General features: G+C 49.1%; 1 protein-coding gene across 1 annotated transcript in view; it reads right to left on the reverse strand.

Annotated features, from left to right (window-relative positions):
• Window positions 1–6,433: 6,433 nt before the first annotated feature.
• The window catches only part of LOC122563859 (Na(+)/citrate cotransporter-like), a 38,309-nt gene continuing 24,024 nt past the window's right edge, over window positions 6,434–20,718 (reverse strand). Inside the window, exons 8-12 of the mRNA XM_087977157.1 lie at window positions 17,121–17,242; window positions 15,742–15,857; window positions 11,652–11,813; window positions 8,661–8,798; window positions 6,434–6,764 (exon numbers count right to left, since the gene is read on the reverse strand). Of these exons, the coding sequence (XP_087833283.1) occupies window positions 6,636–6,764; window positions 8,661–8,798; window positions 11,652–11,813; window positions 15,742–15,857; window positions 17,121–17,242 (667 nt within the window). The 3' untranslated portion in view covers window positions 6,434–6,635. The remainder of the gene's footprint in view (window positions 6,765–8,660; window positions 8,799–11,651; window positions 11,814–15,741; window positions 15,858–17,120; window positions 17,243–20,718) is intronic.

Here is a 20,718-nt window from a genome sequence, read left to right on the forward strand (position 1 = left end):
TCTAAATACAACAACAAAAAAAGAGAAATCATGGTCTGTGAGAACTGGCCACACCCAGCCATGCTGCCTCTATTGTTGCAACTTTTAGAAAAAACCAAACCCTCACAAGCTGTTTACTGGCTTTCCGAGTACTTGCAACTCTGTCTTAAAACCTCTCTTCAAAAAATCAGGACAAAATAACCTCTTAAAGCGACAGCATCGCCGCATGTTCCATATGCCACTTAACACCTCTATTAACCTGTGCCGCCACCTTCAGGGGTCGGTGGGCAAGCTTCCCAAAATCCCTCTGTTCCTCTGAGCTTCCTTGTGTCCTGCTATTCTTTGAGGAAGTCCTTGTTCCTTCTTCCAACGTGTATCACCACAAATTTATCAGGGTTAAATGCCATCTTCCACTGATCTGCCATCTACCACATCCATTCATGTCCTCCTGTAATCTAACACCTTCCTCCTCTGGCACCCACCTGGCCAATCTTTGTATCATCCACAAACTTATCACTGTCCCTCCCACATTCCCATCTCCATCATTTATGGATATCACAAACAATAAGGGACCCAGCACTGATCCCTATGGTACATGACTGCACACCTACACTCCAGTCACACAAATCGCCTTCTACCACCACCCTCTGCCTCCTGTTACTAAATGCACTAATACCCTTTCTATAGTGCGGTAACAATTATTTAACATCAGGTTTTATCCAAAGTGTTTATTAGCCTGAGGATGGAATTAATCTCAGTATTTATTAACATGTGGATGCGTGTGTGGATTGTGATGTGTGGTAGCCATTGTAAGGTGGGGGTGGTGACCTGAGCACTTTTTATTTCCATTTATGTCAATTAGGTTCTATCATTGTATTGCTTCAAGTCGAATTCTAGGGATAAAATGAGGCCATTCAGCCCCTCAAGCTTGTTCTACCACTCACTGAGATAATGGCTGATCTCTGACCTAACCCAGGTGATAGCTCTTCATATTTTCAGCTTCCAGAAACCTCTGATTTAAAATTAACACTTTACCCAATATCGATTGCTATTGGAGAAACATGCACCAAACACCCATCATGCCTTGTGTGTGGAAATGTCTCCCAAGTTTGCTCTGGTTTGTAAACTCTATCCTTTGCCTTAGATGCTACAAATGATGCAAGTTGTCCCTCCCTATCAACCACATCAGGTCCCTGATAGATCTTGAGGAAAGCTAAGCCCTGGCCTGACACAGTACTTCCAGGAGTCATCACATCAGCACTTGTTGTACTGAGGAATATTTTACTTATCAGGCGCTTTTAAATCTAAAAACCAGGATTCCGTCTGTGTTGCTGATTATTTCTGTCAACCCGAGAACAGCTGGCCAGAGGAAATGTCTTTCAGTGAGAAAATATATTTCCCAGCTGTATCCAGGGCGGACACCAAGGGAGTATTGTAAACAAAAACAGAAATTGCTGGAGAAACTCAGTCAGTCTGGCAGCATCTGTGTAGAGAAAGCAGAGTTAATGTTCTGAATCCAGTGACCCTTCCTCGGGCCTCCAATTTCAGTTTTTGTTTCAGATTTCCAGCATCCCACAATTCTTTGTTCTATTTAAGTGAAAATCACGGTTCCATCAGTCATACTTCTGAGAGTGTCATTGCCTGACCTTCACTTTGGAGTGATTTAATGATGTCCGACATTAATGCAGTTATGAATTGAGAGTTTTATTTATTTTGAGAGCAGATCACTCGCTCCTGTTCTGACAGCGGCATAGTCATTGAGAAGTTCTTGGGAAGAAACTGTAAGGTGTTTGACTCATTCATAATCAGAACGTCACAGGGCTGTTAGAACATCGATTCCTTTATTCTCTTTGTCATTGGCTCAACCATCTTCAGCTGCTTCATCAATGACCTTCCCTCCATCATAGGGTCAGAAATGGGGATGTTTGCTGATGTTTGCATCATGTTCAGCACCATTCACCACTCCTCAGACACTGAAGCAGGCCGTGTTCAAATGCACCAAGATCTGGACAATATCCAGCCATGGGCTGACAAGTGGCAAGTCACATTCACACCACACAACTGCCAGACAATTACCACTTCCAATAAGAGACAATTTTCCAATCAGCCCTTGAGATGCAATGATATTACCATCACTGGATCCCCCTCTATGAACATCCTGGAGGGGTACCATTGACTAGAGACTGAACTGGCTTTGCTGTATAAACACAAGAGCAGATGAGAGACCAGGAATACTGCAGTGAGTAACTCACCTCCTGACCCCCCAAAGCCTGTCCCACCAACTAAAAGGCACAGGTCAGGAGTGTGACAGAGTATTCCCCACTTGCCCTGGATGGGGGCAGCTCCAACAACACTCAAGAAGCTCAACACCATCCAGGACAAAGCAGCCCACACTTGATTGGCACCACATCGACAAACACCCACTCCTTCCATCACCGATGCTCAGTAGCAGCAGTGTGTACCATCTACAAGATGCACTGCAGAAATTCACCAAAGATCCTCAGAAAACACCTTCCAAACCCATGACCACTTCCATCTCGAAGGACAAGGGCAGAGATACATGGGAACACCACCCCCTGCAAGTTCCCCGCTGAGCCCCTCCCCATCCTGACTTGGAAATATGCCACCATTCCTTCACTGTCGCTGGGTCAAAATCCTAGAATTCCCTCCCTAAGGGCAACCCACAGCACATGGACTGCAGCGGTTCAAGAAGGCAGCTCACCCCCACCTTCTCAAGGGGCAACTAGGGACGGGCAATAAGGGGAGACAAAGGCCAAATGGTATTATTGCTGGATTGTCCATTCAATAACCCAGGTAATGTCCTGGGGACCTGGGTTCAAATCCTACCACGGTAGATGGTGAATTTGAATTCAATAAAAATCTGGAATTAAGAGTTTAATGATGATCATGAATCCATTGTCAAATATTGGAAAAGCTCATCGGGTTCACTAATGTCCATTAGGGAAAGAATCTACCATCCCTACCTGGTCTGGCCTAAACTTGAGTCCAGACCCACAGCAATGTGGTTGACTCTTAACTGCCCTCTGGGCAAATTAGAGGTGGACAATGAATGCTGGCCCAGTCAGAGATGCTCATATCCTGGGAATGAATTTTAAAAACTCTCCTTTGAGACTCCCTCTGTTGATGGATGGTAACCCCTCAGTGGACAACGTACACCGTATGCACGATACACATCCATGTGGTGCCTTGACAGTGCTCCTGCCAGCATTGCTAGAATTGTCCAGTATCCTCCATTATTGTGCCTATTTGGGCACTGCCATGTTTTTTAATGGCAGCGTGTTTCACAGTGAGCATGCTCAGAACCTCCCCCATGTACAATGTGAACCTTTTGGGGGGGGGGGGGGTGGGTGGTATCAGGACCCACTGGTGATTGTTTAATGAGCTGTGACAGTGTTACTCCTGTGTGTTGACCCAGTCAGTGTTTATCAGGGGCTGGGGAAACGTTGTGTGTAAACTCAGGGCTGTGTCTTTTACTGCACTCTCTGCTGGTTTCATACAATGTTTAATCCACAGTAATGTCCTTTTGTAGATGTTTAATACAAATTCTGGTTTGTATTCACCAAAGCTGTTTAGATCCAAACTCCTTTCTAGGCTAAATTGTGGAGGTGAACTATTACGTGTCACTGATTGGCACACCAGCCTGTCCCCTTTCTGGGAGAAAACTAGCTTAAAGTTTTTGCTATACAAATGCAAATTGTTGTTGTTGGCAAAGATTCCAATCTGGAGGGACTTGGCTGATAGGACTCGGTGTCTGTGAGAAGACGAGGGGGGCACCAGAACTGCCGGATTAGACAGGAAACTCCAGGAATGAATGAGAAATCCCAGTGGGAATACTGTGAACCAACAAGGAAAAGAACTACCATCAGGAAAACGGAAAAAGAGAAGGCTTTCCCATAGTGTTTGCCCCTTTAGTTTGGAAGTATTGGTGTGAGGGGAGGGGAGTTACTGGTAATGTAAGAGGAGGGAATTAAACAACAGGTCATCAAAAGTGTGTTCTCTTTCTGATTGGCCGCAGAAAGGCCCTAAACCTGAACTCAATCTGAAGCAATGAGCCTATATCTAATCCTGACCCAAATCCTAAACCTCACTCGAGCCCTTAACCAAACTGAACCCCTGATCTGAACCTTGACCCCAAATCATGGGCACTAACCCTGACCCACAGGCACTAACCCAGGGCACAAACCCCTGGATAGCAATGGTAGTGCAGTTTAGTTTGTAGACAGTGATGCCCCCCAGGATGTTGGCAGTCAAGGTCATGCCATTGAAAATATCAATGGGCGATGGTTAGCTCCCCCATTGTGGGAGATGGTCATTGCCTGGTACCTGTGTTGGGTGAACATTACTTTGCCTTATCAGGGCAGACCCAACCAACTCTCAAATCTACCAGAGAGCGGCCACAGTGGGGAGGAGTCATCTGGTAATTTTGTGTTACCGTGGTGATAGAAGACTCCAACATCCTGCAGCCACAGCTGATTGGTCACCTCTTCACGTGACGATGATCAAAAGACAGAGCAGACCTGAGGGACCCAATGGTCTACTCCTACAACCGGCTTATTTGTTGCTACCATCCTCATTGAACTGATCTGCCGGGCACCCATTATCTCATTGAGATGCCAAACTGCACTGGCTTAATGATGAGGGGTGGGGTAGATTGGGCACACTCGGGAAAGGGGTTCTCACCAAGATGTAGAAACATGTGAGAGACTCAGGTGGAGTCAATACTGAGAGTCTGATCTGACTGCGGAAATGACAGCATGGCCAGCAGGCCATGATGGGACGGCCATTTCAGACTGAGATCAGCAATCTCTTCTCATTGTTTGCAATTCTTTACCCCAGAAAGCTGTTAACACGTAGCCTTTGAGTCAAGTCAAGACAGAGTTGGAAAGATGTTTTGGACATGAATGAATTAGAGGGGATGGAATGGGAGGTGGGAGTGAGGTATCAAAGCCATCAAATAATGAGGATTCAAACACAAACATCGAGATTCCACTTTGGATCTTGTCAAGTATTAAAGGTGGGAAAAGGTATCAGCTCAGGGTGGAAGGTCATGTAAGGAACTGTCCTGCAATACACTCAAAGCTGGCGACCCTACCATAAGGAGTTACATGGGATAGGTGGGTTAGATGGGTTGAAGGTTTCTCTGCAACTACAGAACAACCCAAGGATACTTGAACAGAAAAGAGAAAACAAATTTTCAAACCACGATTCAGGATTAACATTGGCTGATTTTCAAAGGCCACTTTATTGAAAAGGTTTTGATCTAAAACAGGAGAAATGGAGGAGACAGGCTCTAAAAGAATGTACTGATTGAACACAAAACAAACATTAGACAGAATGTGACACTGACACCCTCTTGTATTTTCACTGGATTTGATGATCTTTTCTGTTTTGTTGAACTGAGCGGGACAAACAGTGAGGAACAATTCTCAATTCCAGGCTGATACAGGTGACAGACCCAGATACCCCGACCCAGATACCCCGACCCAGGTACCCCGACCCAGATACCCCGACCCAGATACCCCGACCCAGATACCCCGACCCAGGTACCCCGACCCAGATACCCCGACCCAGGTACCCCGACCCAGATACCCCGACCCAGGTACCCCGACCCAGATACCCCGACCAGGTACCCCGACCCAGATACCCCGACCCAGGTACCCCGACCCAGGTACCCCGACCCAGGTACCCCGACCCAGATACCCCGACCCAGATACCCCGACCCAGGTACCCTGACCCAGATACCCCGACCCAGGTACCCCGACCCAGATACCCCGACCCAGATACCCCGACCCAGATACCCCGACCCAGGTACCCCGACCCAGGTACCCCGACCCAGATACCCCGACCAGGTACCCCGACCCAGATACCCCGACCCAGGTACCCCGACCCAGGTACCCCGACCCAGGTACCCCGACCCAGATACCCCGACCAGGTACCCCGACCCAGATACCCCGACCCAGATACCCCGACCCAGGTACCCCGACCCAGGTACCCCGACTGGTCACCTCATTCAGTTTCATCCACAACTGAGTAAACACAACTTGCATTTGTATAACGCCTTCGAGATAGTAAAACATTCCACACAATTCACAGGCGTATTGTTCGGCAAATACTCACACGCAGCTATAATGAGCTTGGAGACCAGTAGTTTGGACAAAGAGGCATCTTTTCAGTGGGTTGGGGTGGGGAGGGGGTAACAGAGTTTGCATAAAATGCGGGAAGGCTGAGGGAGGGTATGTCAGAGCTCAGAGCCCAAGCAGCTGATGGAATGGCTACAGGCAATGGAGTCAGTAACGTCAGTGACCAAGGGGCCAAAAGTGCACAGTGCAGAGATCTTGGACGGTTAGTGGGGCTAGACAACGTTACAGAGTGATGGAGGGACAAGGCTGTGGAAGAATTGGAAACCAAGGAACCCAACTAAAGGCTACAGCTATTGGAGATAATTCAGGCTTTTAATCAACACACTTATAATTCCGCTCAGTCAAGTGATCTATGCCCCATACATCATACTTGGCCCAGTCACATCTCTCTAGGATTCACTGTGTGTAAGTCACAGCGTCTAATGCTCCGCTCTCCCCATTTCCCACTTCAATACCCTCCGGCTCCCACTTGTTGGAATAAAAATGCTCCCGGTCTCACTCTCTCTGGGTGACATTAGCCCAGTCGGGGAAGCTGTCCAGATTGAACATGAGTCGACCCCAGGTGTTGATGGCGAGAGTGACACTAGCCACTCCGATGATGTTCAGCACGAGCCCAGCCTTGACCTGTGGAAAGGGAAAACATCGATTCTGTCACATTGGTTTAAATCTACCCTCAGAAAGTTGGCTACCTTAAAAAAAACATTCCTGATGTTGGGAGGGAGGGAGCTCGCCGAGATTAGTGCAAGTGCTGGAGTCTGAAAGAAGATCACAATGCACTGGAACAGATAGAGGCCATTCAGCCCCTTCAATCTGTTGGAACGATGTAGCACAGACAGACTTTGTTTCACCATTATAGCTGTGCTAGCTCTTGTAGATTACTCCCACTTCTCCACACTTTCCCCATTACCCTGCAATATCTTTCCCGGAGTATTCACTGGGATATAAATCAATAATATTTCCAATCGCTGAATGTTCAATAACAGAAGGACACAGATTGAAGGTGATTGGCTGAAGATCCAAACGGGGAGAGGGGTTTGAAGGTACAAACATTGCAGGGTCGATGGGAACGAGTGCGCACTGGGGCTGGGTGGAGCCCCAAGGAACTCAATGCCTCCTGATACATTGATTATTCTGTGATTCATTCCTACACTTTATCTCATTCTGGTTTTGAAAGTTCCTATTAAATCTGCTTTGACCAGACTTCCAAGCAGCCTGTTCGGGATCACAACTCATTGTGACAGAAATCCATTCCTCGCCTTACTTTCGGAGCCTTTGTCAAACCTCTGAACTCCCATTACTGAGCCTCGTGCTCCAGACACAGTCCCTTCCTGTGGAAGCTCTCAGTATTATTCCAACAAGCCTCTCTTGAGCTTCTTTGTTTTTCAGAGAACAACCTCAACTTCCCACATCTCTCCATGTAACTGTGAACCCTCATCCCCAGAAACATTTTAATAAAGCTGAGTGCCCTCGCCAAAGCCTTGACATCTCTGCCAGTACCTGGTATCAGACTGGGCACAATACACAGGCACTAACCAGAGGTTTATAAATAAAGCTTGCGATTTAGTGCTTCAGTGCTCTTGTACTCTTTGCCTGTTTTGATTAAGCTGATGTTCTGTCTGCTTTTTAACAGCTTCCTAACCTGTCCTGTCACTTTGGAAGGTACACCCCTCCCCCAGGTGTCTCGGTGCATGCAGCCACTCTACAACTGGACCATTTAGTTTTGGTTCCCTCATCTCCTCCTCCCTCCAAAAATATAACACTTCACACTTCTCTGTGTTATCCTGTATCGGCCATGAATCTGCCCATTCCAACCGTCTGTGTCCTTTCAAAGGCTGCGATTCTCCTCCTCATTGTTTCCTTGTTCCATATCATCGACACATTTTGAAACTGTGCCTGGCAATTTTTGTATTTCCACACGAGGTGGGCACTGTGAACAAGAGCAGTTTTTGTTGCCTGTTGCTAACTCCCCTGTGAGTAGCTGGTGCTGATCTGCTGCAGGCCATGTGGTCTGGGTATAACCCATTGTGCTGTTAGGAAGGCAATTCCAGGATGTTGACCCAGTAACGGTGAAGGAAGGAGGAGATATTTCCAAATCAGGGTGGGATGTACTTTCAATGGGGGGGGTTATACGCAGTAATGTGCACCAAAGGCTAGATCATGAACGTTCTGCAGAAAGAGCAGTGCTCGTGACTCCCAGACAGACCAACGTGTACTCCCTCCAGCCTGACACACAGCTGCTCATCACTACTTCCTGCTTTTGCCATTTTAAATATGCCATTGCAAGATGTGTCCAACTTCCATCTCTATCTCCGTCTGAGAACATCATCAACAGGAACCAGATTAGGCCATTTGACCTGCTCCACCACTCAGTACCATCATAGAATCCTGCTGTGTGGAAGCAGGCCATTCAGCCCATCGATTGCACATGCTTATTCAGATTGGGAATTAGCTTTACTTTCCTGCTGTTTCCCATCGTTCCCCCTCCAATCCCCCCACTCCTCTGCCAATCAAAATACTCACCATATCAAAGACCAGGAGGTGACCATAGGAGAACACTATGGCGTTGGGGGGTGTAGCAACAGGCAACATGAAGGCAAAGGAAGTGCTTAAAGTGGTCGGGATCATCACGTACAGAGGATTCATCCGGATGGTGGTGGCCTGAATTGGAAAGATTGAGAGAGAGGGACAAGTTAGCAAGGAGGAGGCGCTGACACATCCGGTCTGTGTTTATTATCTGGGATTCTGGGCAGTAGGATTGTTGTTTAATGAAAGACAATTGAACCCAAGTTAACTTGGTGTAATCATTCAATGCTGGTGTTAATAGTTCACTCGTGTGATCGTCAATAAATCGGCTGAAGGTGATATCGAAATATTCAACCCAACAGATGAGAATTTGGGACTGAGATTCTGTGGGTGTTTACTCTGAACATGCAGGGCCTTGTGATCAATGAGATATGAAACCCCCTGCTTGTTCTTTTTTGGTGGATGTAAGAGATCCCATGATTTTGAAGGAGATCAGGGCAGTTAATCCCAGTGTCCCAGTCAATAATTCAGCAGCAAAACACATGATCTGGTCATTTCTCACATTGCTGTCTGGAGGAGCTCGCTGTGAGCAAATTGGGTCTAACTTTGCAACAGTGACCATATTTCAGAGCACCTCATTGGCTGTGACCGGCTTTGGGATACACTGCAATAGAAATGTGGATCTTTTAATCTTGTATCCCGGAGACACCACATTGATTATTTCAGCAGCAGCGAGACACATGGAGGGAGGGAGGGAGGGTGGGGGGGTGGGGAGGGAGGGGGGGAGGTGGGATGGGGGGGTGGGGGTTGGGAGGGAGGGGGAGGGGGAAGAGGGGGGGTGGGGGTTGGGAGGGGGAAGAGAGGGAGGGGGGTGGGGGTGGGAGGGAGGGAGTGTGGGGTGGGGGGAAGGGAGGGAGGGGGCGTGGGGGGGAGGGAGACGTGGTGGGGAGGGAGGGGGGGGGCTCAGTGAGTGTCGTTTGGCTGGTCACAGCAGCAGCTCTTTCCCACCCACGTTCCCACCAATGACCATGAGACCATGTTGCGAACCATTTGATTTGAGCATCTTGAGATTGAGGGAGGGATTGGGGTCAGGTCACTGACCAACATCATTCTCCCTCATTAAAGGGAGCCAGTAGATCCTTAGAGAGACTTCAGCTTCATCCAAAAGGCCATTCGGCCTCTCCAGTCTGCTCTGATGGTTTATTCCCCAATTTGAAGTTGAGGATTCCTTCTTGACAATCAGTAACTTTTGGGATCTGAAAGTAGTTCCCCTGCCCAACATGTTGCAGAAGCAATATACATTGCTCACCATCCTCTCTCCTGTTGGGATCTACAGGGATCACTTGGATGAATGAGACAGAGGGAATCCACTTGGTCATCTAATGAGAAAGGGGTCTATACTTAAATAAGATGTAGGTCATTACATAATAGCATCTAGCTGTGAGTTAAGATAGACAATGTTTCAGGGTTATGAGGAAGGTGCACATTGTTGGTGTCTCTCCTCCGGGATGTGAGACTGCTCTCCCACCCAGTCTGTGAGACAGTATTCTCGCTGGTGCTTAAGGCCCTCCCCAGCATTAATCCCTTCAGCCCCTGAAACCCTGATATAACAGGGAACATCACTGACATTTCTTGCTCATCCCTAGTTACCCCTTGAGAAGGTGGAGGTGAGCTGCTGCAGTCCAAGTGCTATAGATTGACCCACAATGTCCTTAAGGAGGGAATTCCAGGATTCTGACCCAGCGACAGTGAACAAATGGTGATATATTTCCAAGTCAGGATAGTGAGTGGCTTGGAGGGGAATTTGCAGGGGATGGTTTTCCCATGTATCTGCTGCCCTTGCCCTTCTAGATGGAAGTGGTCGTGGATTTGGAAAGTACTTGGATTGCTTGGAGAGAGTGAAGACTGCAGATGCTGGACGTTTTGGGTCAGGACCCTTCATATTGGATTGTTTTACAATGTGAACCACATTGGCATTTGGATGGGTATATGGACTGAAAGGGTTAGGAGGGATGTGGGCCGGGTGCTGGGAGGTGGGACTAGATTGGGTTGGGATATCTGGTCGGCATGGACGGGTTGGACCGAAGGGTCTGTTTCCATGCTGCACATATCTATGACTCTATGAGTCTCCCCTTCCCCCAACCCCTCCCCCAACCCCTCCCCCTCCCCAACCCCTACCCCTCCCCAACCTTTCCCCCTCCCCCAACCCCTCCCCAACTGTTCCCCCGCCCCAACCTCTACCTCTCCCCAACCTTTCCCCCTCCCCAACCTCTCCCCTCCCCAACCCCTCCACCTCCCCAAACCTCTCCCCCTCACCGACATCTCCCCTCCCCACACCCAACCTCTCCCCCTCCCCAACCCCTCCCCAAATCTCTTCCCCTCCCCAATCTTCTCCCCTCCTCAATCTCTCCCCACCCCAATCTTCTCCCCTCCCCAACCTCTCCCTCTCCCCATTTTTCTCCCCTCCCCTTCTTCTCCCCCTCCCCTACCCCTCCCCCAACCTCTTCCCCTCCCCAACCTCTCCCCCTTCCCAACATCTACCCCTCCCTCAAGCCCTCCCCCTCCCAACCCCTACCCTCCCCCAACTTCCTCCCTCCCCCAACCACCCCGCCCTCTCCAAACTCTCCCCCTCCCCAACGGAGGGAATCCAGGATTCTGACCCAGCGACAGTGAAGGAATGGCAATATATTTCCAAGTTAGGATGTTGAGGGGCTTGGAGGGGAACTTTCCCATTTGTTCTCCTCCTTCCTGAGCAGTAACCCAAGTGATTCCTGTTACTAGAGTTCAACCTCTGTTTGACCCCAGGCTGACCCGGCCTGGTCTAAAGGACTGTGTATTGAACAATGCAGCACTCCCTGGCTGGGAGTGGAACCCCACAGCGTTGGAACCCCAAGAAAACCTTACCCACCCCCCACCCACCCCCACATCCCCAAGCCCCACATTTCACCCCAGAGTAACAGAATAACGCAATAACTGGAAAGGACATACCATTGAAGCCAGGACAGGGAGGAAGAGGGTAGCTGTAGCAACATTGCTGGTGCACTCTGTGAAGATAGCAACTATCAGACACAAGATCATCACAATGGCCCATGGGGGAATGGTCTGGAGGGGCACTAACTGATTCCCCAACCACCTGGAAAGGCCAGAAACCTGGGGGCAAGAAAAAACATTGAACATTTTAACTCGGACAGTATTTCTGTTCATGTCTGTAAATTAAATATAGAACCTTAAAAGCTAATAACCTTAGGATTATTACCTGAGCCACACACAGATTGGTTTAGGTAAAGAAGTGGGTGGGTGAGACTTAGTTTGTGGATGCCTGGTATGAGCTCTGAGGAAATTAGGAGCTCGATCGTTTAGACTACCTTCACCAGAACTATCCTGGGACTAGGACTCTGTTCAGTCGTAATTAGGGGTCATCTAAATGAAAAAATGGTTGGGGAGGGGGGGAATGTTAGAGTTAGGGGACGGCAGTGGAGGGGTCAAGTGAGGGAAGATGTGAGGAGAATAGTGTAGAACACCAGAGGGATATAAATGTGGAATGGGTGTAAAGGGAAAGATAATGTGGAGTGATTCTTTTTTGCCAGGAAAAATCTAGAGAGGGAGCAGAAATGGAGGCAGGGCAGGAGCAGAGAGAGCTGGGTGTATATGGGTATAAATCATTGAAGGTGGCAGGATGGGGGAGAGCCAGATTAATAAAGTGCACAGTGTCTCCAGCTTCATTAATAAGGCCATATAGCACAAGAGCCAGGAGGTGATATCAATCCTGTATAAGATACTGCAGCCACCATCTCTCAAGAGAATTGTGCAAAAGGAGCGGTGAAGCTATCAAGGCATTTAAAACTCCAAACCTTTAAACAAATTGACATAAACTGTCTACAGTGTTTAAAAATGAAATAGTCTCACTCTATTGACATAAACCTGAGGGTCATTATTACAGGATTAGCTGTGTATAACTGATTTGATTTGATATATGATTGTCACATATACTGAGATACAGTGAAAAGTATGTTTTGCATGCCTACCAGACAAATCATACCTTACATGAGTACATCAGGGTAACAGAGCAGAATGCACAATATAGTGTTATAGCTACAGAGAGGGGGCAGAGAAAGATCAATTCTAATACATAAGAGGTCCATTCAGAAGACTAAAGAGCGGGGAAGAAGCTGTTCTTGAATCAGTTGGGATGTGATTTTGCAATCTCCCATTTTCAAATTGAGGTGTGTCTCATTTCGGGTTGGTTAACAACTCCAAATGATGAGAAACCATTTAAATGGGACTAAGAATTCCAGGGCTTTGTAGGGCCCTGGGTGTGGGACCCACCAGCAGCGAGAGCCAGGGGGGCAGAGGTGAGTGATGTGGCCTTCAGTGGAGAGAAGGTGCCGGAGAAGCTGAAAAGGTCTGAAGGTGGATTAATCACCCAAACCAAATGGACTACACCCCCAGGGTTCAGGAGATTGTGAAGGCACTGGTAGTGATCTTTCAGGAATCACTGGAACAAGGGAGGCTCCTAGACTGCTGGAAAATGGTGAATGTAACACCTCAGTTTAAGAACAGAGAGAGGCAGAAGACAGAAAACTACAGGCCGATTAGCCGACATTGGTTGTGGTAAGAGTCTCGATTCCAATATTAAGGACGGGATTGCAGAGCATTTGGAAGTGAACGTAAAATAGGGCAGAGTCAGCACGGCTTGGGAGATCGCGCCTGACAAATCTGTTAGAATTCTTTGAGGAAGTAATGAGCAAGTTAGACAAAGCAGGGCCAGTGGATGGGATCTGTTTGGATTTCCAGAAGGCCTTTAACAAGGTGCCACACCGGATGCTGCAAAATAAGAGCCCATATTGTCAGGGGCAAGGTACTGGTATGGAGAGATGATTGGCTGACTGGCAGAAGACAGGGATTGAGGATTACATTAGATGCCCTACAGTATGGAAACAGGTCCTTTGGCCCAACGAGTCCACACCGACCCTCCAAAGAGCAACCAGGATATAGGGGTCTTTGTCAGGGTGGCAGCTGGTGACTAGTGGAGGTCCACAGGGGTCAGTGTTGGGGCCACAACTATTCACAATGTACATTAACGAGCTGGACAATGATACTGAGGAGATTGCCGATGATAGGGGCAGGTGGTGGTGAGGAAGGGTGAGGCTGCAAAAGGAAACGGGCAGGCTAGGAAAGTGGGCAATGAAGTGGCAGACTGGGTATAATGTGGGCAAGTGTGAGATTATGCACATTGGTAGGAAGAGTAGAGATATAGACCACGGGTATGCTCCACTTTTCAAAAGTCCACTTTACACCACTTTGCTCTTATGGAAGACCTACATTAGTGCCTGTTTTCGCTAACTGAAAGAAATCCAAAGAGGATTTTTGCTTTTTTGAGAAAAGGTGAAATTTTTCCCATATAAGTTAATGCTTCTTGGCTTTACGCCATCTTGGCTAACACAAGGTTTCATAGGAACGCTCGACTTTCGGATAGCGGAAGATCCCTGTATTTTCTAAACAGGGAAAGGTTTTGGAAATCTGAAGCACAAAGGGACTTGGGAGTCGTAATTCAATATTATCTTAAGGTTAACATCAGGTTCCGCTGGCAGATTCCTGATTAGTAAGGGGACCAAAGGTAACAGGGAGAAGGCAGGAGAATGAGGTTGAGAAACATATCAGCCATGATGGAATGGCAGAGCAGATTGGATGGACTGAATCGATTTCTGTCCCTAATCGATATGTAACCCCAGCCTGTAAGTGTGATCCTGAGCTGCCAGTCACTGGAGCAGTCCCTCCTCATTCCCAGTCTCCACTCACGGTCCCCTGTACTGTTACAATACAGTCTGAGTTACAAAGCCTTGTCTTTATACTCCCCACTGACCATCCTAGGGCTCATGCAAAAACTGCACCGTCAGGAAGTACACGTTTACTCTCAACTTGTACTTTCTGTAGTTCAGGAGGTGAGGCAATGAACAATTGAGATGTGTAAAATATTGAAGAGAATAAATAGAATCAAGCTATTTGCTCTAGTTAAGGGATTCCCAAGTGAAGGGCAGGAATGATTAGATTGACTACAGTGTGGAAACAGGCCCTTCAGCCCAACCAGTCCACACCGACCCTCCGAAGAGTAACCCACCCAGACCCATTTCCCTCTGACTAAAGCACCGAACACTATGGGTAATTTAGCACGGCCAATTCACCTGACCTGCACATCTTTGGACTGTGGGAGGAGACCGGAGCACCCGGAGGAAACCCACGCAGACATGGGGAGAATGTGCAAACTCCACACAGACAGTCACCCGAGGCTGGAATTGAACCTGGGTCCCTGGTGCTGTGAGGCAGCAGTGCTAACCACTGAGCCACCGTGCCATACCACCCCAATCTGAAGGATTCTGCAGAAAGTAGCCAAAGGGGAAAACTGGAGCCCTCTCCCTCCAAAACGCTGTTGGGATTGTGGGAGGAGGTTAGCTGGAATTTTCAGGAGTGAGATGGATAGATGTTTGGAAGGCAAGTGTATCAAGGGATATGGAGAAAAGCAATATTGAACAGTCAACTGGACAGCAGTGTATGCTGAATGGGCTGAATGTCCTCCTCCTGTTCCTAATGAGACTATAGACAGGTCCTGCTCCTACAAAATCACGCTTACAGGATAATGACAGTGAGTTATTGTGATCTGGTCAGTGCTGTCTGTCCGGGCTGGGGAATTAGGCTCTTTCAATTGGATATTCGAAACAGAGGGAAAAAACGTTGATAGAAATGATTTTAATTTTTATTCCGTGACATTTTGAAAAGAAACATTTATAGGAAAGAACATTGGAGTAGGGACCAGTTAGATTGCTCTTTTAGGGGCTAGTACAGTGCGAGGGACTGAGTGGCTTCCTCCTGCACTGAGTGAACCTATTCCATCAGACACATCATGAACTTCCTCTGTGTTCTGTGCAAGAACAACATCCCAGAACGGTATCTACTAGGCCCAGCTGAATTGGTCATGTACACGGTCAGTTCAGCCACTATTCTGCCCTCTCCCTGTTGCCCCCGCAGTGTCTGTACCTGAGCAGGGAGTGGGGGGTGGGGTTGGGATAGTCGGAGTGCTTACCTCACAGCCTTTAGCCAGTGCGAAGCCTCCTCCCAACAGGAATACCACATTCCAGGGCAGCTTATGGTGAACAACATCCCAATTCAGGAGTCTCTGGCTCGCTCCCTCCTGTTCAGCTGGACGGCATTTATAAAACACAAACAAACAATCTCACAATCATCCTTTCCTCCGTTCCAATCACTCCTGCATTGTCGTTGGCTGAAATGTTTTTGGCACTGAGTCAGTAACAGAGATGTGAGAGTTGAGAGCCCAGTCTGAATGGGGAAAGGCCGATAGAGAGAGACTAGCTTCCCTCAGCAGTGAGTGTCCCAATACAGCAGAGGGTCACGGTCAAACACCGCCCAGTCTCTGACTGCTCTCAGGGTCGAAGCAATTGTGGTTTGAAACAAACTCTGAAAGGACCGTGCCACAGAACTGGGAAGTGTAGAGGCAGCTTTACTCTGTATCTAACCCCGTGCTGTCCCTGTCCTGGGAGTGTTTGATGGGGACGGTGTAAAGGGAGCTTTACTCTGTTTCGAACCCTGTGCTGTCCCTGTCCTGGGTGTGTTTGATGGGGACAGTGTAGAGGGAGCTTTACTCTCTATCTAACCCCGTGCTGTCCCTGTCCTGGGAGTGTTTGATGGGGGACAAGGTAGAGGGAGCTTTACTCTCTTCTAACCCCGTGCTGTCCCTGTCCTGGGAGTGTTTGATGGGGACGGTGTAAAGGGAGCTTTACTCTGTATCGAACCCCGTGCTGTCCCTGTCCTGGGAGTGTTTGATGGGGACAGGGTAGAGGGAGCTTTACCCTGTATCTAACTCCGTGCTGTCCCTGTCCCGGGAGTGTTTGATGGGGACGGTGTAAAGGGAGCTTTACTCTGTATTGAACCCTGTGCTGTCCCTGTCCAGGGTGTGTTTGATGGGGACAGTGTAGAGGGAGCTTTACCCTGTATCTAACTCCGTGCTGTCCCTGTCCCGGGAGTGTTTGATGGGGGACAGGGTAGAGGGAGCTTTACTCTGTATCTAACCCCGTGCTGTCCCTGTCCTGGGAGTGTTTGATGGGGACAGTGTAGAGGGAGCTTTACTCTGTATCTAGCCCCGTGCTGTCCCTGTCCTGGGAGTGTTTGATGGGGACGGTGTAGAGGGAGCTTTACTCTGTATTGAACCCTGTGCTGTCCCTGTCCTGGGTGTGTTTGATGGGGACAGTGTAGAGGGAGCTTTACTCTGTATCTAATCCCGTGCTGTCCCTGTCCTGGGAGTGTTTGATGGGGGACAGTGTAGAGGGAGCTTTACTCTGTATCTAACCCTGTGCTGTCCCTGTCCTGGGAGTGTTTGATGGGGACAGTGTAGAGGGAGCTTTACTCTGTATCGAACCCCGTGCTGTCCCTGTCCTGGACATATACCTGAGATATCCTCCTTTGAGCTCTGCTGCATCCGATTCCATGGTGTGAAGTTTGGTTTCTTCGATGGGATGATGAACATGATGACTGCGATGGTCAGGACCACAGTGGCATCATTGATGTATCTGAAACAAAGCAGATGGTGGGCAGGGTGAGGTTGGTGGGAATTTGCTGGGAACACACTTGGGAATGAGATACAACTAGTGCCAGTGTCACAGAATGTCATACAGTGGAGCCAAGATGGAGAAAGGCCCCCAATTGACGACACCCCCATCTGCCCGTTCCCCATGGACCTCGAAAAGGACAAGGGCAGCAGATACATGGGAACACCACCTCCTGCAAGTTCCCCTCTGAGCCCCTCACCATCCTGACTTGGAAATATATCGTCATTCCTTCACTGTCACTGGGTCAGAATCCTGGGATTCCCTCCCTAAGGGACATTGTGGGTCAACCCACAGCACATGGAATGCAGTGGTTCAGGAAGGCAGCTCACCCCCACCTTCTCAAGGGGCAACTAGGGACGGGCAATAAATACTGGACCCAGCCTGTGACACCCAAGTCCCACAAATCAATAAAGAAAAATGTATTGTGGAAGGGGGATGTCGTGGATGATGTTGGTGGGAATTGAGCTGGCTGTGGAATGGGACCTTTCTGTTTCCTTGCTCGGTTGGATCAGAAATTCCAGTATTAACAGCATGGTCCCATTCTGCACCCCCCCTCACTCCAACAGCCCATCTCTCCCCCCATCCCTGACACGCAATTCCTCCACAACCCCTACTGCCCATGCGCCAACAGTCCAACTCTCCGCACCATAGACCATCTCTCGACACTCAGGAGAGCTGGGGGTGGGGGTGGGGCTAACGGAAGGAGCTGGGGCGGGGGGGTAAGGGAGCTGGGGGGGCTAAGGCAGGGAGCTGCGGGGAGTAAGGGAGAGAGCTGGGAGGAGTAAGGGAGGGAGCTGGGGGCTAAGGGAGGGAGCTGGGAGGAGTAAGAGAGGGAGCTGGGGGAGTAAGAGAGGGAGCTGGGGGAGTAAGGGAGGGAGCTGGGAGGCTAAGGGAGGGAGCTGGGGGGAGTAAGGGAGGGAGCTGGAGCTAAGGGAGGGAGCTGGGAGGGTACGGGAGGGGGCTGAGGGGGGTAAGGGAGGGGGCTGGGGGGCTAAGGGAGGGGGATGGGGGAGTAAGGGATGGAGCTGGGGGAAGTAAGAGAGGGAGCTGGGGGGGCTAAGGGAGGGAACTGGGGGGCTAATGGAGGGAGCTGGGGGGCTAAGGGGGGGATCTGGGGGTGTGAGGGAGGGGGCTGTGGCAGGGAAGGTCAGAATCAGGGCTCTGGGTCAGTGCCAGGTGAAGGGGGTCAGTGCCGGGTCAGGGGTCAGTGCCAGGTGAAGGGGGTCAGTGCTGGTTCTGTGGGGTCGGTGACAGGTGTGTGGGGTCAGTGCCAGGTCAGGGGACGAGTGCCAAGTTGGGGGTTCGGTGCCAGGTCGTGAGGGGTCAGTGCCGGGTCAGGGAGTCAGTGCCAGGTCGTGAGGGGTCAGTGCCAGTGTGGAATTGAGCATCTGGTTGTAATGCTGACGATGTGAGGCAGTGGGTGAGGGGTCCATGCAGTTTGTTAGTTACAATGTTACAGGGACATTACTGAGGCCCATTCTGGAACATGCTGTCCCGTTCTGGTCTCCCTCCCTATCAGAAGGAGATTGTTAAACTGGGGAGGGTGTAGAAATGGTTTACTAGGACGTTGCCAGGTGGGGAGGGCTTGAATTATAAAAACTGGCTGAACAGGCTGGGGCTGTTTTCCCTGGAGCGTCGGAGGCTGAGGGGTGACCTTATAGAGGTTTATAAACTCATGAGGGGCATGGATAGGATAAATAGACAAATCTTTTCCTTGGGCTGGGGTAGACCAGAATTAGAGGGGCATAGGTTTAGGGTGAGAGGGGAAAGATATAAAAGAGACCTAAGGGGCAACTTTCTCATGCAGAGGGTGGAATGAGCTGCCAGAGGCAGTGGTGCTTGAAGGTGCAGTCACAACATTTAAATGACATTTGGATAAGTACAGGAATGGGAAAGGTTTGGAGGGATATGGGACAGGAGCAGGCAAGGGGGAACATGGGAACATTTAGATTGGGAACATGGTCACCATGGACTGGTTGGGCCGAAGGGTCTCTCTGCATGCTGTATGACTCCAATGAGATGAAAATTGATCTTCCCCAACCCTCTTCCTTACTCCCATTCTTTGCAAACACTTTTGGAAGAATATGAGGGCTTTGAAGAGACTGCAGTAAGGATTTACAAAGACACAGCTGCTGAACCAGAGTTAACACCCATTTAATATAACAAGCTTGCTCTTGGACTGTGTATCTCCCTTTTCACTCAACGGTGTTACCATCACTGAACCTCCCACTATCAACATCCTGGGGGTTACCACTGACTAGGAACACAACTGAACTTCTCACATAAACATAATGGTTGGAAGAGCAGGTCAAAGACTAGGAATACTGCAGCGAGTAACTCCCCTCCTGACTCCCCAAAGCCTGTCCCACCATCTACAAGGCACAAGTCAGGAGTGTGATGGAATACTCCCCACTTGCCCTGGATGGGGGCAGCTCCAACAACACTCAAGAAGCTCAACACTATCCAGGACAAAGCAGCCGCTTGACTGGCACCACATCCACAAACACCCACTACCTCTCCCACCGACGCTCAGTAGCAGCAGTGTGTACTGTCTACAAGATATGCTGCAGAAATTGACCAAAGATCCTCAGACAGCACCTTCCAAACCCATGACCACTTCCATCGAGAAGGACAAGGGGCAGCAGATACATGGGAACACCACCCCCTGCAAGTTCCCCTCCGAGCCACTCACCATCCTGACTTGGAAATATGTCATCAGGCAGTGTGGAGGACAGAGGGAGGGGAAGAAGGGAGTGCGGAGGAGGTGATGATGAGTAACATTAATCTCCATCAAATTGGAAGCTGGACCAGTCATAAATGCAAGCCCAGGATGGGAGAGAGGTTCCAGGAATTTGACAAGTGTGTTTCTATGCTAAGTGCATGTTTTGGACACATGTGTTTCTACACTGCATGTATGTGTCAGACACCCGTGTTCCTTTCTGTTCTGCGTGCATGAGTTGGGGAGCTCCCATAACACGGAGTGTATGCTGCATTTAACCAGGTCCCACGTGACTGCAGTCTGTTCAATGTTGCATTCACTGGGCCCTCTCCTCACATTCTGGGAACAAATGCATGAAACTGACAGTAACCCTCAGTGACAGCCGTGTTCCAGCTTTATTCATGTAATATGTCCTTGGCTGCATTTCCAGCTGGACAATGAACGGTTTGTTCCTCAGCAAACACTCGGAAACAATTATAGTAGCAAGTTTGCGACAGCACTCTGTCCTTCCTGATCATCACTGTATCCTGCTTTACTCAGGAGCAAGAGTTCCATCAGCCTGGGGCCCACACGCTTTCTAAAAAGGGAGGAAAGATTCTAAGAGAGGGATAAACCAACCAAGGAAATTGAGGAAACTATTAAGTTGAAAGAAAAAGCACAAAAGGAGGTGAAAGTTAGTGACACCCCCAAAGAGTGGGCTGAACTCAGAATCCAGCAA

This window comes from Chiloscyllium plagiosum, unplaced genomic scaffold (genome assembly GCF_037043375.1).
Source record: "Chiloscyllium plagiosum isolate Xiang-an unplaced genomic scaffold, Cpla_swu_hap1 HiC_scaffold_31, whole genome shotgun sequence".
Taxonomy (NCBI): Eukaryota; Metazoa; Chordata; class Chondrichthyes; order Orectolobiformes; family Hemiscylliidae; genus Chiloscyllium; species Chiloscyllium plagiosum.